Source organism: Suillus clintonianus, assembly GCF_016758775.1.
Source record: "Suillus clintonianus strain FC179 chromosome Unknown DEU56scaffold_23, whole genome shotgun sequence".
Classification (NCBI taxonomy): domain Eukaryota; kingdom Fungi; phylum Basidiomycota; class Agaricomycetes; order Boletales; family Suillaceae; genus Suillus; species Suillus clintonianus.
In genome coordinates, this window is record NW_024539247.1 from 402,446 (window position 1) to 418,161 (window position 15,716).

The window sequence follows — 15,716 nt, forward strand, 5'->3', positions numbered from 1 at the left end:
CACAATTCCCCTCACGCGTTGTTTAGATTCTAAGAATGCGGCGTGTTTGGCACAGAATCCCTGCAAGATAATGAATCAGAACCTGTACTGCGGAAACCTCCGATAGCGAGTTCATCGGATGTACCTGCCAGAAACCCGTAACTATGCGTGCTGGAACTCCAAGCTTGACGAGTACTCAAAGTTGGGAAGACTACTAGGTAGTACTATGTACAAACTATGTAAGTGAACTGAATCTTGGAATGTTCGATAAAAATAAACAAATGACAAGCACTTAGCATATTTATTTTTATCTTGACATGTACATTTTTGGAAAGTAAAGTAACTCCGCGAGCGGCTTGAGTTTGTCCTTTGATTTCGCGCGACGGACAACTTCAGTGACTTCCAATGTCTGCTCTACAAACCGTCAAACGGTTTCGAATACGGGAGCTGGGAGCCGTCACTCTACCAACTACCGCTCTCGTGAAGTCTATACCTAAAACCAAATTATCACCTAGCTCAGCATCCTCGTCGCGCAACAAGGTTCCAGTTGCTAGCATAGAGAACCCATTCATTCCGAAGCTCAATCCAAAGACAGGCAGATGGGCGCCGCCAAAGTACTCTCTGCGCCACCAGGCTTTGCTTGTCAAGAAAGCTCGTGAATCTGGCACGCTCGCGCTTCTGCCTCCTGGTCCTAAAATTTCGGTAGCAGAAATTGCTGCTGCTATTTCTGCGCAGGCCCTTATTCCAGAGCCTTCAGCATCAGAGACACCCAAAGTTCAAAGTGCTGCCGCACCGTGGGCGCGTCCAATAGAATGGACAGGTGAGGTGAAGGAGAAGAAAGTTCTTGGTGCGGAGGTTGGAAACAGATTGTATGCAGGGAAGAAGCGGATGTTCAAGGGGCACAAGTGGCAGCGCATTGCAGAGAAGAGGGAAAAACAAAGGGCGTTGCTCATGCGCAGTATGCCGAAGCGTATCAAAGAGTTCAAGCAGGTATGGTCTCTACAATTACTTTCACTGCGATGTTTGACATGGTGCTTCAGTATTACAAGAGGCGACGTCCAAATCCTCTCAAACCTCCCCGCACCGCTAAGAATGCGAAACTTCCGTTCTAGGATTTGCTATCTACTTACCAGAGTTGTTTGTCTTGCCTCGTCCTATATACGTGCTGGACGCACTCGTGACACAAGGAAGGAGTGATCGAAAATCTCCTGATGATAAAGATTCAGCCAGATTGCACTCAAGCAACTTATGATCCCGTGGCAGTGACAATATGCCAGGAGCGCATCCTGTGCCCAAGACTGCCCAGTGTAATATTGAGCAGCTACCGCCTTTTGATATAAGTCTTGCCAAATAATGCGCATTGCGTAAACTAAGTTAGTACTAAATAAGGTTCGAGCGCGTGCTAACTTATACCACGATGGCTCCACCGGTCAAAACGGGTCGCTGGTTGGTCGCTGGTAAGTATTATTGCGACATGCGATCAATGCAGGACGGACGGAGAGGACTACCAGTTCAGTAAATGATGGAACGAATCTCGCCACCGAAGTTGGTCGGCTCTCTTGTTTGTAGCGGCGGGACTATTACGGCTCTACGGTTCCCGAGTCCCTGACGCTGACCCTACCAGTCAGAGGTCCGCACCTCTTTCTTCAAGTTCTTACTAGCATTTCTCCCTTTACCTTCTGGATCACAAGCGTTGAGATAATGGACTTTGATCATTACGAACACTGCGACAGCAGTCAATATGGTCCTGACATAGAAGGCGTCGGCGAAACAGATACGCTCGTTCCGCTGGATCCGGAAGCTCAAGAGCAAAGGCTCCTGCAGAAGTTAGATCAGAGGATTTTGCCAATACTATGCCTACTTTACCTGTTTGCTTGTGAGTTCAACTTCCTGCATCCTTGATGATTTCAAAACAATCAAACAGTCTGACACTTGAACTCGACAGATCTTGATCGGTCAAACCTGGGCAATGCTCGCTTACAGGGTTTGCCTGAAGATGTGCTTGGTGGAGATCCAACTGGGGTGCTATTTGACTGGGTCAACTCTGCCTTCTTTTTCACCTATGTGAGTTTCCATTTTTTTGAATTTCGGTCGTCTGCCAACTACCGACAACACGGCTCTCAGATACTTTTGCAAATTCCGTTCACGGTCCTCTCGAAGTATTACAATCCACGTATTTGGATTGGCTGCTCTGCTATCCTCTGGGGGATATGTTCCACATCAATGGTCTGATAACTCTATGTCCATATTTCCTCCTCATCATTTTCATGATACGTGACCCATTCAGGCAGCAGCACATAATTTTACTGGCCTAATGATGGCTCGTCTTGGGTTAGGAACTTTTGAAGCAGCTTTTGGAGGTGCTGTTGTATTATACTTCTGTGAGTTGCGGGAATTTCAGTGCATGATTGCTGGATTTGACGTTTTTATTATTATAGCTTTCTACTATACCAAGGCCGAGTGTGGTACTCGCATCGCATACTGGTTCGGGTTTGCAGCCGTCGCAGGGGCGTTTGGGGGGCTCATCGCGCACGGGATACAACACGTCAAGGTGTCGATTGCGAACTGGAGGTTGCTTTTTATGTTGGAGGTATGCCCGTCAGACAGGATATAAGTCATGCACTGATTATGATGCTCTCTAGGGCATACCAACAATATTCCTAGGTTTACTCTGCATTTTCATGCTTCCAGACCGCCCCGAGTCCACGCCGTTCCTCACTGCAGCAGAGCGCAAGATCGCAATTAGCCGCATGAACAGAGGGACAAGTGGCGACTTTGGTGCAGTTGTCCGTCGAAGTAATATCCATAGACGCATTGCAATTATAGGGTTCTAATTCATGAACAGGTCACGTCATCGCGGCTTTCCAGGACTGGAGGGCAAGCCTTCCACCTGCGTTTCTGTGACCCAGTATCTGATGTAAACCGTAGATCTATGTCGGTGGGGTAATTTACTTTGGCCTCAACTGTGCCTTGTCATCACTGTCGGCCTTCTTACCGACTATCATCGGCACCATGGGGCATAGTAAGATATTATTTCTGTTATCAAACTATCTTTGGCTTAAAATCACATTAGCAAATGCGATGGCTCAACTGATGACAGTGCCGCCATACGCTATGGCCGGTTGTGTGCTCCTTGCCACGTCTTACTCATCCGATAGGCTACAGATTAGGGGACCCTTACTTGTCTTTACCAGCACACTTGGTGGTCTAGGTTACATGTGAATGGGACTGTTATTTGTGGACAAGATACAGGCTGATCTGGATTCTGCTCTAGGATATTACTTGGCGCTACTCACCAGCAAGATGTACGTTACGGCGCGACATTTCTTATCACTAGTGGAACTTATTCGAGCATCGGCTTGATGAACGCTTGGTGTATGTTTGATTTTCTACATGCCTGCTACTCAATTAATTTTTCACTCAACAGTTAACCATAATCTTGGCTCTGAAACAAAGAGGGCCGCTGGAATTCCACTCTACGGTGCTATCGGTCAATGCGGAGGTATCTTGGGATCCCATCTATACCCCTTGACTGAGGGTCCTCATTACACGTTCGTTCTCGTCTTTCCACACGAATTTGCCTTAGCTAACTCGTGGCATCTTTAGGAATGGATTTACTGGTAATGTGACAGTCATACCGCAACATGCTGCCGAATTGACTAACTGACCTCAGTTTCTGCATCCCTGCTCTTTTTGGCCGCACTATGTGCACTCTTGTTGAGCGTAAGCCTAGATCCCGATCCCCTTTTGTGATCAACCTCATCATTGTTTTCTTTAAAGGTTTCTTTCCGTTTGGACAATACGCAGCGAGACCAGCAGTATGGCAAGCCAGATCCAAACGATATGGTAGATACATCGGAGCTCGCAGACAAGGTACGTTTTTGTTGAAGGGCTTCATTGAATCTTTGTTCTGACCAATCGATAGGCTCCTGGATTCCGATACGTCCCGTAGCAGATAATCGTGTACTTTATCAATCCAAACACTGTCATGGCGTTAAGCACTGCTTCTCATCCGAATCATTACGGCACTGTAAAGAAGATTAAATGTGTGCCATTGTTGCTTCTTCAAGCACTTTGACAATATTTGGTGTTGCTTGCCCGCTCACTTCATGTCCACTTTTTTCTCACTTACCAGCACCACTGATATGGGCACCCATCAACTGGAGAACATTCGAGTGACCAACGAAATTTCAAACTACCGCTTCAATAGGCACTGGAACACTGAACATGAGAAGCTGCTTCAGAAGATCTTATCGCTGACTTGCTCACCATATCTCCTTGCAGGTGTGTCCTTCTCCATGCGCTGCTTGGGAAGCAATGGTCATTGACATAAGCACCAGACTCTGATGGGCCTAGCGTGGGACACGCTTAGAGGGGACTCCACAGGTGTACAGTTCAATTTGGTCAATTTTCGCTTTGAATCACATCCATGGGTCAACATGCACTGGACTGAAGGAGAGTTGATCACAACATGATACATTATTTTTCAAGTCGCAATCGCGGTATTGTATACATCGGATAGACCGCAAAGCAGGGACCCTTCGTTTTCGCTGCCTGTGTCTTGGGTGCAGTAGGTTTGCGTACGTGAGCGAGCCCCTAGTGAAGAAAGATCACTCGTGGATATTTTTGTCAAAAGGTTGTTAATATTGTGTTTTCCTCACAGGCTTCCTAAGGCTAAACTCTTATTAATAAATTCTTTCACGCGAGGATTAGATATCTGGATGATTAGCAAGATTCCTTTTCACTGAGACAGAAGTTTCAGGCGCTTGGCTTCTAGTATCTGCACTGCGCCTCGATACTAAGCGTCAGTCGGATTGTTCCCCAATGATTGAGTGCTAAAACCGCGAATTACAGGTATTTTCAGTTGGGACAACGAGACAATCAGTTGATACGTCAGAGCAAGCGGATGAGGTGGGTTGGTTCTGCGTGTTCCTACAGTCAATTACGGGTCTTGCTGCGGCTCCGATTCCGTTACATACCTCAAATAGCTGTAGAGAAGATTGTATATTCCTGGTCTCATATCAAGTCCATGGAAGTAAGTAAGTATACACATCCAACGTCCATGAAGTAAATATATCATAGCGGCACGCAGAACCCATCCCAGGGAAAGCTCTTCCATTTTCCCGTTATTGATAACAACATTTGGAATTCCCTACAGAAGGTATGGGACTTGTTATTTTTGCTAGACAACGTCACCGAGCGCCCAAATTTATCTCCAGTAAATATCAGGGTATCCCCGTTTGTATGGAGTCCGAAGCTGGGGTTTTTAATCGATTCTAATCCGTCTGCAACAAACTGAATATTCAGGGATGAGACGCAACACGTAATAATGAGGAGTGTGGAGAATTTTGAAGCCGACGGTATTGCGAAGCAGACATCAGGCGAATAGGGGGCAAGTAAGAATCGTAAAGTCGTAAATCCAGGTCACAAACGCGAGAAGAGTGTAATGTTAAGGGAAAGGCGCATTGGATGGCTAGATATATCGTAGACAAAAAGATCTGGGCGGTAAAAATGAAGCACAACGTAATGATGGAAGTGTAATTGCTCCGTATGTATTCCTAGAAATGTGTAGTGCACGGTATAGTGCAGATGCGAATGGGAAATAGAGAATGAGGATGAGAATAGAAGCTAATGCGCTAAAAAAAATCAGATGGTTCGTTACTTGCCGCCAGCCTGAAGGAGGAGAGCTTTCTCCTTGAGAACAGAAGGGTAGCTATTCATGAGATGAGCCAGAGCCCGGAGATCGTCTTGATCAAGCAAGGCAATGGTAAGTTTAGGCTGAAAGAAGAAGTGTTCAGTCACACGAGTAGTACCGATGAAACCGAAACCTACTGCGCCTTTGATACCAAAAGCCTTGATAGCTCGCCACCTGGATCGGTCGCAAAGTTAGATTTCCGTAAAGCTGAATAATGCCACTACCGACTTACAGCTTATCGCCAAGCTGTTGCTTCTGCGCTTGTATTGGCTTATCCATAAGGCTGTCGATAAACTCATCTGTAGTTTTGACGACTAATGGGTCTACTTTCGGCAGAGGGAGGCCGGTTGCTGACGATGAATTTGCGAGCCTTATAATCTCGGCAGCAGGTAAACGTGCAAGAGATGCAATCGTATGTGAAGAAGATGATCCGGGTGTAACTGGCACGGGGGATGATGCCGCGGAGGGACCCTTGGATGATAATGCAGGAGTTTTGGGAGAGTCCTCAATGGTTGCAACAGTCTTCTTCGCCTGAGGCGTGACTGGGACGGGTTGTGCAGGAGCGGATTGGACAGACTGAGTATCCGGCTTCTGCTGTCCCTCGTCTCCATCATCACTATCTAGAACTATTTTCGCATCTGCAATCTTTGCTCGCAGAACATCAGTGTTGAAGAGACACATGGCACGCTCGCGCTTGGGAAGGCTCATGAGAAGTTCGACCAGGTCGGCCTGCCTGGATGACTCAAACTTGCTTACAGCCGCAACCATGCGGTCTTGCTCGGAAATAGGTGGCACCGAACCAGAGGGAGACGAAGTGCGTGGAGGTGTGGAAAGGGACGCAGAGATTGAAATAGGCGTAGATGGATGCTCCGGCGCCGAGGCAGTCGCATTCAGAGCGCTGGGGTCGAGCACACGTGAATCTTGAGAGTTCGAAGGCGAGGGTGACTTCAAAGGTGAAGGTGTGCTGGCAGGCTTGAGCGAATGACGCGCATTGGCAACTTGTTCAGCGAATTTGGCAGGATCTTGAATACCGGAGACGGCTTCGCTCAGAGACAGCGATACCAAAGATTCAACGATCACATCGACCTCATTGGCGGGTACAGTGTCAATCGCCTTCAGCCGCCGGCTAAGTTCACCTGTGAGAACTTCCTTCCTCACCACAGGTGAAAGCGCGGCCAGATCGTCGTAGCGCATGGGCAAATTAAGGGTTCCAGAAAGGGCAGCCTGTGAACGTGTCAGAAATAATATTAGGTGCTGGGAAGGACAGAGCTATTACATTATAATAGCTGCCTGAGCCTCGTCTGCCTCTGTCCGGACGATCAATATGACTCATAACGGGCGAACCGAGAACAGAAGGAGCACGACGCGGACTGGAGAAGCCGACGTAGCTCTCACCAGCTTCACTGGCAGTGGGACTCGTTGCTCCGCTTGCACTTCTTGGATGTCCGTTATGGCCGAACCGCTGGGCAAGTTTCTCCTGCCGCAACTGTTTTGGTTCATGAAGTCTGACAACTAGCTGTTTTGTGCCTATAACGACACCATTCATAGCGTGCATAGCAGCAGTAGCTAAATTGGCATGTAATTAACGATCACGTATGTCGAGCAAACAGGAATATTATACCTGAGTCGGGAGTCTGGAAGGATACGAATCCAAAACCACGGCTCTCGCCATTCTCATTCCGCATTACGCGAGCACTGTTCCGAACATTAGGGCGTATGTCGGCAAAAAAGGGATATTGCATACCTGACAATCTGACCAAACTATATTTTCATGGTAGCATGAGATGAATAACTTATCACAAAACAAATTATCAATACCTGGCGGAATTGGGCGAAAAGACCGTTGGAGTTTATCTCAGGGTCCAAGTTCTGCACCCGAGGATAAGTACCTTCATAAGAGTGATGTGATGAAACGCTAACCTTGCAGAATAGATTGCAAGGGTCTATCAGACCGCTGTGACTACTGGATCCGGGTCCTGATAATGGGGCAAGTTGTACTTGCTGGCCTGGGCCATGAACAAATACGGGGGCTCTCGCGGGAGGGTACGGACTGACTCGGGGAGGCGAGTACTGATGTTTTGGTTAGTGAGCCCGATCAACAATGATATGGTAAAGATACAAACTTGAGGATAGGGGAATATCGATCCTGATGGGACAAATGTTGGCGCATGGGCGCTGAACTCAGAGACAGTGCCACTGGTACGTCGCGCCTGGTATACCGTTACAGCAATGTTCTGTCCTTCGACATCAGCACAGTGCATAGCTTCTTCAGCAATTTGCGCATCCTCTTCACGCCAGAACTCGACCACTCCCGTATCGCTTCCAAATCCAGTCTGGGTCCGAGTAGATGCGAGGGCGCCAAATGGTCGGAATAAGTCATAAAGCTGGAAATCAGTAAAGCCAACTGGAAGATGCTTGACGAGACGTGGTAGAGCGGATGGAGGGGGAAGTGGTGTCGGTGGTGTAGTTGGTGGATACGGAGATAGGACCAAAAACACAGAAGGTTGCAAACCCTGAATCGGACGCGACTGCAAGGTGGCGAGAGCCTTCTCCGCTATGCAAAATAACACATCAATTAAAAGGATTGAAACGAACGCGCAAATCAGGCACAACCTTTCTCGAGGTACTTGAATTCTATGGTTCCTGAGAGAGGGCGATTGCTGCCATCACGCGCAATGTTGGGTCTGAATGGAGCACATGGCTGGAAGGTCATGGCAAGATTTTCATCAGTGACATAAGGGGGAAGATTGGAGATATAAAGCAGAGGTTCATGAAGATATGGATGGGGCTGGGGAACCTCAGTGTCCTGCAGAGTCGGAGAAGAATATCCAGTAGCCATCTTGATTATCGGTATAAGATGACTACTCCAAGTCGATTCTAAGGTTCAACAGATGGATTTTCTATCAGTCTATCTTGATCTAACAGTAAAAACTTACACAGTCAACGGGCAAATTAACGACCTTGGTGTCACCAACTCGAAGTGGTCACTGTAATGCTTGAGCACCAAGTGAAAAATCGGGGCGTGGAAAACTTATATCAGCGAGATCAGCGAAAGCGTGTTAGCGCCTTTTCAATCGATAACTCTTGACTACTTTCAAATCATGATCGCGGTCTTGCCCTCGACCGCGACAGAGTTGCTCTAAGCAACTGTCCAACAGCGAGTAGCAACCTGAGCTGGTATGATAACCGCCAACCGTTGGGTACCTTTGACATGCCATGGGGCAGTTCTCGTGGTCAGCATTAATATTGTACTTACATCTTAATGGTACGTTTCACCCTCTCTCACGTCACGGAGCCTCTCGATTCCTTACCAACAGTTTAGGACAAGCTGTGGACCCTCACATATTTGTGCCCAAAATACTAGTTGGTATTCGTGTGATGTATGTCTGAGATGGATATTTTCTACTTGATAAACTCACATTCAACACAGTTATGCAGATCGCCCTCGGACTTCCCCACGTGTTAGTCATGGATTATTTACTGAAAAACTTATGTCGGCGGGTCATGGTTATACCGTTTGACGCAAAAATCTTTCGCGAATGGAATTTCGTCCCCTCCGGAAGATCCTATCCAAAGCAGCGGAACTTGCGAACCCTAAGTTGTCCCCACTCAGGCTCATCCGTTATCTTCGAGCACGTTACGGCACACATAGAGCTTCCGCTTTAACACAAACATACCTGCACAGTGGCGCACACAAAACGGTATCATTCGTTCACAAGTGGACTCCACACCCCGTGCGGGATTTTTGTCATCTGTCGACGTGACTTACCGCAGATTGATTATTTTCCCCGTGGTGATAGCTGGGCACTCCTGGCTGACAGCCTACAGGTCGGTTCTGTGCTGTTCCTTGATGAGCATTTTATAGTGTTCTGTCAGAGATGCCTCTCACTAGCGCTAGAGTCTCCAGGTCACGAACTGCTGTCGCGTAAATTGCCAAGAACTATGAACACATCCGCATGATCAATGAAGTAAAGGAGCATTTCTGTCTGCTTTTCAAGTGAAACATTATCATGTATTTGAAAAGAAGTATTTGGTAAGACGTTTTCGCAGCCTCCCCCATTCTGGTGTTCTCACGTCATTTCCTCCCCTGCATCTCGATTCTCTATTTTTGGTCTTTCTGTGACATATCCACTCTCCCAATTCCCGCCCAAACTCTGGAGTCCGAGTCTGGACTGAAGTCTGAGTTCACTCCTGGTATGTTTGCTATCACTCCAGTTGTCGTGGTCGCCGGTCTCACGCGTGTCGGGACAGATATTGCTCCGTAAATACGAATATATCTGAGCATACCGTTATCTAGGAACATCGCGATTCTCTATGCTTCAAGTGCTGCGCATTGTTTGCGAAATATTCGGCTGGCCTCCCCAAGCTCTCATGGCTTACTGGCTTGCATCCTGGTGGTGTGGTGATGAGTGATGGATAACAATGACTGATCGCTTGTACAGGTACAGTCCTCCTATCACTACAAAAATCACTCGGATCAGTGCAAACTTCACAGCCACTACACATGCAGCCTGTCATCTTCCTGGCACTTTCCCCGCGTCCTTTATTCGGAATTTTTCACGTGCCACCATAGGCCACCATCCCCTTCTACTCTATAAAAAGAGACGTCCAAATGAAGTGCAGCTCGGTACCCCGACGGTCTCCACATCGAGATTGGCACTAAAATAGCTGCTGTTGCGTGTGCTATTTTGAAACACACGAAAGCATCTACATAGGTGATTGTGTGGACTTCTTCTCCGATCAATCTCGTTCGCCGGATTCCTCACTGGTCAAATTATAGCTATTGTACCGACCGATACTCCACGGCGTCACCTATCAGTATGTGCAGTTCCTGGTAGTTCCGCATGAAATAAATTATTTTGTTTCTAATATCGATGTCCTACTATCGGTTACCACAACTTCGGACCAGACGTCACACAAGGTCGCAAGGTAGTAATGCCAACGTCCGCTCGGCAAGAGCCCAGCCTTGACCAAACCGACGCTCTGTGTCCTACAAGATGTTGAAGCTCCGACTCGCCGAGACATAGCCGGTCTGTCACACTTCAACCAGTCATATCAGCAACCGATTTCAATGATTCAACTGTGCAATACTATGGAATAAGCATACGATTATATGTGGTGAGGTACAATATTTCATTGAGGCAGAATTGTTTGTGTTTTGCGAAGTGTCCAGACGTCCGAGTGGTTGTCCGAAGTTGTGGTAACTGATAATATATGCACTATTCTAGCGAGCATGGGGACAAGGATTGTGACGCCTCACGCTCACCTTCTGGAAAACGATATATATTTCCGCTCTGTAAGAGACGGTCAAAAGTAGATTCAGGACATTGATAACGGCACCATGCAAACTCATGTGTTATTATGAATAAAATTGTATACAGCGGCAAGGGTTCAGGAATCAGGATACTGGAGAATTGGATAAATTATGGCAGGAACAGTACATAATTCATTGATGAATGTAAGCACGAAGCCATATGTCTCCTTTTTACAATTGGTTGGGGGAGAGACTCCGAGAGAGTCAGCCGCATGAGTTGCTGGCATATTGCGACCATGTCCCGATCCCGGATAACACGCGTGGTGACAGTCGGGCCTCCTCAAGGTACTTACGACACGAATGCCAGGATTTTACCTATGGCCGCGGACTCGGGGCAGTTGAAATGTTCATAAAATGCATTTCGCACAGCATAGTGTTCACTTGAACTATGCACAACTTTGCGTGTTTAGTCCTAGTGCGTGCCACAACATTCTAGTGGTTACTTACTAGTACCAGGGTGTTCGCCCCCCTAAGCCGAGACTCAACCGTCATCGAGCGCTGAGCAATGAGCAGTGACGAGTCTCCCGGCGGCGATTCATCTAATCGAGAAGAACAACTTGGTAAATCAAAGTATATGCACCAATCACAACATGCCAGAATGGATGTAAGCAGCGTGATGCCCGCAAGAAATCGACAGGCACGAGGAAACGAAGCACGAGGAAACGAATTCTGGTACCGCCGGCCAAGCATAATGCGGAGTCGCGCAAAGGAACGTACCAATTCAGCCAAAGCAGGGAAATCCGGGCTCCACATGAGCATCTAGGGACTGGTCACAAGAACATTTTGTATGACAGATTTGGATTGAACAATGCAGCTGATGGTCCGTAAAATGTACGAAATCCGTGGACTCACTAAAGTGAAGAGATATTCTATGATAAAATGGGCCTAGCTTGGTGGCAAGGAGCCTATCGATGAAACGGTCCGGTTGGGCATAGAATGATGACATAGGTGAGGGACCTCCCAGCGCGACTCGTCATACTCAGGGTTAGGCTTGGAACGTTGAGCCACTGGGTTAAATTAGGATCCCGTGTTCCTGATCAGTGATCGACTTTGTTGAATCCCAAATATCCCGCGCGTGATAGGTTGGCCCATATAAAATCGCGGCAATCAAAAAACGCGAACAATTATAGAGTTAACGACTTACATTTCATGTTGAGCGTGGCGCAGTGTACCAGACCAAGTTGATCTGTCACACAGGTCGGTATCAGCTGTCCAGTCCACCAGGAACGGTCAACTGCGCGAAAGCGATCGATGATCCAGTGAGAACGCCTCTCATCTTACTAAGATAATGCTTGCATTCCGAGACCCGGATTCGCCTAGAGTGAGTTCAAAGTCTCCAGCTTGGTAGTGTGAACAATTTCTTGGCTGTGGCAAAGATCCTAGGAAAGATCGATAACGACTCAACATGGTTGAGCTTTACCTAATCCACTGTTCCGTCTGACTCCCATGAATGGTCGGACTATTCCGTGAATTGGATGCGTCTTCTTGGACAACGCCGCCGACCGAAAAAGTCAAGGTGGTCGAAAAGCGCCTCCCGATGAGTTTTTCTTAGACAACTTGTCCAACGGGTGGGGTCGGAACTCTGCCGCCCATACGACCACGAGCTGTTTCTGATCGACAAAACAGAAATTCACGAAGATCAGTGGGCAGGTTTTGACGATATCGATAGATAGTCTGGGGCTGCCAGCGAAACCCAAAGCTTTAAGCTTTAGGCCAGTCAGTTTGGAGATTAACAGGAGAGCGTCAATACGGTACCACCAACTTGGCTTGATCAACTTCTTCCGCTGGACAAACAGGGTCGGACAACGTGCCAAAGATGACCTGTTCTGGAATGTTACAAAAATAAACTCCCAAACGACGACAATGTACTGCCAGCTGAGACCAACCTCCTGCGAAGATTTCATCATGTGGTGTACCGGTAACGTCCTTGGGGTTCCTCTACTTGCACGGATACACGGTGCTGCTTTTAATACATCCGGAATTATCGCAACCAGATGTGTTCGTAATCAATTATGGTGCGGTGAGTCGCGGTCCTTTCCTGGTACGTTATGTATAATAATGACGGAACCTCGGTTCCATAAAGCATATAAAAGGATGGACTCAGTTCCAATGTTTAGTTCCTTCAGTGTAATTTTTTAAGTTTCTTGGTTCATCTCTGCATACTCCAAAAAATGCACTCGTGGTGCCGAATTTTCTCGACTTTGGCATTTCTGTCATCTGCAATTGCTATCCCAGCTGCCAGTTCAGCGGTGACTTCAGCTCCGGCAGCTAGCCCAACTGTTCCTTACGCCAGTGATGACCCCAACCTCCCTCTGTGGAATGAATCCGAGAACATCATCCCCGAACCTATTCGCGGCACCCTTGGGGCTTCCATCCTTGGACCCCAAAATATTCCAATAGAGCTGCAAAACCCCGACCTCTTTGTACCTCCTACGACCGATAGTGGATCTGTGTAAGGTACATGCTACACGGTGTTTTCTCATTTCTCAAAGTCCATACTAGGCCGAATTTTAAGTGGCCTTTTTCCTTAAGCCACAACCGCCTTCAGACTGGTGGTTGGGCAAGGCAGCAGAATGGTATGTGCTTCATGTCATGGCTTCCTCTTTTACAATTGATGAAACTTGCGATTTGCTAGTAAATGCCATGGGTATCGCTACTGCTTTGGCAGGTGTCAATATGCGTCTGGAAGTAGGTGCCATCCGTGAGATGCACTGGCACAATGATGGCGAGGTATACAACTTCTTAAAACTGCTGAGAGTGATGCTAACAGTCTCTTATTAGTGGGCATATATTATTTCGGGTGACCTTCGTGTCAGCACTGTGACACCAGACGGTCAAGTTTACGTCGGTGATGTTGTGAGTACATCCCACCCGCTCATGTATACTTCGCCTAAACTGCGATTCAGTCACAAGGAGATATATGGTACTTCCCTGCAGGTTATCCCCACAGGTATGTGTTGTCTCTCTTTCACAGAGGCGATGAGCTGAACTGTGATTCAGTATTCAGGCCAAGAACACCACAGCTGGCGGCGCAGAGTTTTTGTTGGTCTTCGACTCCGGCACATTTAGTGAAGATTCCACCTTCCTTCTTACGGTCAGTTGTTTGTCTGGTGTGTGGGGTCCTTGGCTGAACGTGATCAACAGGACTGGCTGGCCCATGTGCCCAAAGAGGTTATCGCAAAGAACTTCCAGGTAAATATTTCAGCATTCGATCACATCCCAGCAAGTGAATTGTACATATTCCCGTGTAAGTTTTTCCCATTGATAGTCATCGTATGAACTCACTTCTCCATTAGCTACACCTCCTCCCGTGAATGTCGAGTCGGACATGGTGGTTCCGAATGATACCCCGATGCCTTTCACATTCGCCATGTCACAGGTGAACGCAACGCAGGCATCAGGAGGTTCATACAAGGTCGTAGACACGCGCACCTTCCCTGTCTCTACCACAGTCTGCAGTGCTGAAGTAACCGTCGAGGTGGGCGGCATGAGGTTTGTGACTCTTACATGTCCTTATCAGAGCCCGAGCTAACCCACTGTGTTGTTAGGGAGCTTCATGTAAGGATATCCTTCTGTCTTGAGAACACAACATTACTTAGCTTTGTTTGTGAAGTGGCACCCCACGGAACCTGAGTGGACTTACTTCATGTGCGTATCAGATTCACATGAGATTTAGTCTAGCTAAACCCTTTCCAGTTCAGGCAATGCTCGCATTACTGTTTATGCTTCTTCTGCTCAGGCAACTACAATGAACTTCCAGGTAAGCGTCTATCCAAACATGTGGATCAGCAGTTTCAAACTGCGAGTGCTTCTCTGCTTTCAGGCTGGCGATATCGCATACATCCCACCATCATATGGTATGATTTAACGTGATGATGAGTCCGACATCTCTTCTAAATATCTTTTAGGCCATTACGTTGAGAATCTCGGCAATTCCACGTTAGTGTTTCTGGAAATATTCAGATCAGGTTCGGCGTCTCAAACCTTATGCCACGTCAAACTCATTTTCCCCCACAATACAGGCTTGTTCCAGGATATTTCTCTGACTCAGTGGCTTGCACTGACGCCACCTGAGCTTGTTAAAGCACATCTTGGCCTCGATGACGCTACTATTGCTGGTCTTTCAAAGGTCAAGCAGGAGGTCGTCGGCCCCGCCCATTAATCAACTTCCGCGGTGCCCAAGCTCTGGACCTATTTATCGCAACGATAACACAAATAATTTGTCACGTACCTGTACGAGTTTTTGAGCGCTAGCACGACCTGTGAATTTTGTGACCGTACTGAAGATGTTTTTATTCTTTATCATTTAGAAACGATCCATATGATCATGGTATTTTGACTTTCAAGTCGTACTTGTAGCCAATATCACGTTGAATTCTGTTACTTTGAGCCTTGGTGTGATCAGTGAAATTTTGATTGAAACTTGATAAGTATATTTTACTTTGTTCAGTTATACGTAACTTAATATGAGTGCTTTCAGAGTCTGAGACTCAGATTACTTGGCGTAAGTAGCATTCATGCATGTAGATAATCTTTTTGTTTCGGAGCTTGTCGCCGCGGGTGACTATGCGATTATGATACGAGCCGCCTTCCCTGCACTCAATGGGTGGAACCTGAACTTTACTTTCACGGCGTCTATGAAAACCCTACGGCAAGCTACGACAAAGAAATCAAATGGTGACGAAAACCATGCCACACATCTCGAATCTAACGAGGCGCTCGGGTCAA

At 47.2% G+C, this 15,716-nt stretch overlaps 4 protein-coding genes across 4 annotated transcripts; 3 read left to right on the forward strand and 1 right to left on the reverse strand.

Moving 5' to 3' along the window:
- Nucleotides 1–336: 336 nt before the first annotated feature.
- DEU56DRAFT_794517 (uncharacterized protein) lies at nt 337–1,379 on the forward strand. Its single transcript, XM_041352806.1, has 2 exons — nt 337–969; nt 1,020–1,379. The coding sequence occupies exons 1-2, from the start codon at nt 385–387 to the stop codon at nt 1,089–1,091; spliced, it is 657 nt and encodes a 218-aa protein (XP_041210214.1). The 5' UTR covers nt 337–384; the 3' UTR covers nt 1,092–1,379.
- On the forward strand, nt 1,380–4,006 carry DEU56DRAFT_794521 (major facilitator superfamily domain-containing protein). The gene is made up of 15 exons (XM_041352807.1): nt 1,380–1,855; nt 1,925–2,043; nt 2,104–2,205; nt 2,267–2,360; nt 2,418–2,569; nt 2,622–2,775; nt 2,825–2,856; nt 2,908–3,001; nt 3,053–3,197; nt 3,254–3,354; nt 3,407–3,530; nt 3,586–3,599; nt 3,653–3,702; nt 3,760–3,852; nt 3,905–4,006. The coding sequence occupies exons 1-15, from the start codon at nt 1,681–1,683 to the stop codon at nt 3,929–3,931; spliced, it is 1,476 nt and encodes a 491-aa protein (XP_041210215.1). The 5' UTR covers nt 1,380–1,680; the 3' UTR covers nt 3,932–4,006.
- A 1,631-nt stretch (nt 4,007–5,637) lies between these two features.
- DEU56DRAFT_911145 (uncharacterized protein) lies at nt 5,638–8,513 on the reverse strand (the record flags this gene model as incomplete). The annotated part of the gene is made up of 10 exons (XM_041357257.1): nt 5,638–5,757; nt 5,812–5,848; nt 5,907–6,898; nt 6,951–7,240; nt 7,296–7,369; nt 7,419–7,435; nt 7,493–7,543; nt 7,595–7,744; nt 7,798–8,228; nt 8,285–8,513. The coding sequence occupies 10 exons, from the start codon at nt 8,511–8,513 to the stop codon at nt 5,638–5,640; spliced, it is 2,391 nt and encodes a 796-aa protein (XP_041210216.1).
- Nucleotides 8,514–12,993: 4,480 nt separating this feature from the next.
- DEU56DRAFT_263978 (putative oxalate decarboxylase/oxidase) lies at nt 12,994–15,373 on the forward strand. Its single transcript, XM_041345356.1, has 15 exons — nt 12,994–13,003; nt 13,072–13,440; nt 13,491–13,564; nt 13,624–13,718; nt 13,770–13,844; nt 13,895–13,938; nt 13,989–14,082; nt 14,133–14,235; nt 14,285–14,480; nt 14,537–14,546; nt 14,602–14,636; nt 14,685–14,748; nt 14,812–14,845; nt 14,897–14,956; nt 15,011–15,373. The coding sequence occupies exons 2-15, from the start codon at nt 13,160–13,162 to the stop codon at nt 15,148–15,150; spliced, it is 1,305 nt and encodes a 434-aa protein (XP_041210217.1). The 5' UTR covers nt 12,994–13,003; nt 13,072–13,159; the 3' UTR covers nt 15,151–15,373.
- Nucleotides 15,374–15,716: the final 343 nt, after the last annotated feature.

Coding starts and splice junctions, on each gene's coding strand:
- DEU56DRAFT_794517 (XM_041352806.1), top strand. CDS start 385: ATGTCTGCTCTACAAACCGTCAAACGGTTTCGAATACGGGAGCTGGGA. Junction 970..1,019: donor GTATCAAAGAGTTCAAGCAG/GTATGGTCTCTA, acceptor ATGGTGCTTCAG/TATTACAAGAGGCGACGTCC.
- DEU56DRAFT_794521 (XM_041352807.1), top strand. CDS start 1,681: ATGGACTTTGATCATTACGAACACTGCGACAGCAGTCAATATGGTCCT. Junction 1,856..1,924: donor CCTACTTTACCTGTTTGCTT/GTGAGTTCAACT, acceptor TGAACTCGACAG/ATCTTGATCGGTCAAACCTG. Junction 3,703..3,759: donor TATGTGCACTCTTGTTGAGC/GTAAGCCTAGAT, acceptor TTTTCTTTAAAG/GTTTCTTTCCGTTTGGACAA.
- DEU56DRAFT_263978 (XM_041345356.1), top strand. CDS start 13,160: ATGCACTCGTGGTGCCGAATTTTCTCGACTTTGGCATTTCTGTCATCT. Junction 13,939..13,988: donor CCTGCAGGTTATCCCCACAG/GTATGTGTTGTC, acceptor ACTGTGATTCAG/TATTCAGGCCAAGAACACCA. Junction 14,749..14,811: donor CAACTACAATGAACTTCCAG/GTAAGCGTCTAT, acceptor CTCTGCTTTCAG/GCTGGCGATATCGCATACAT.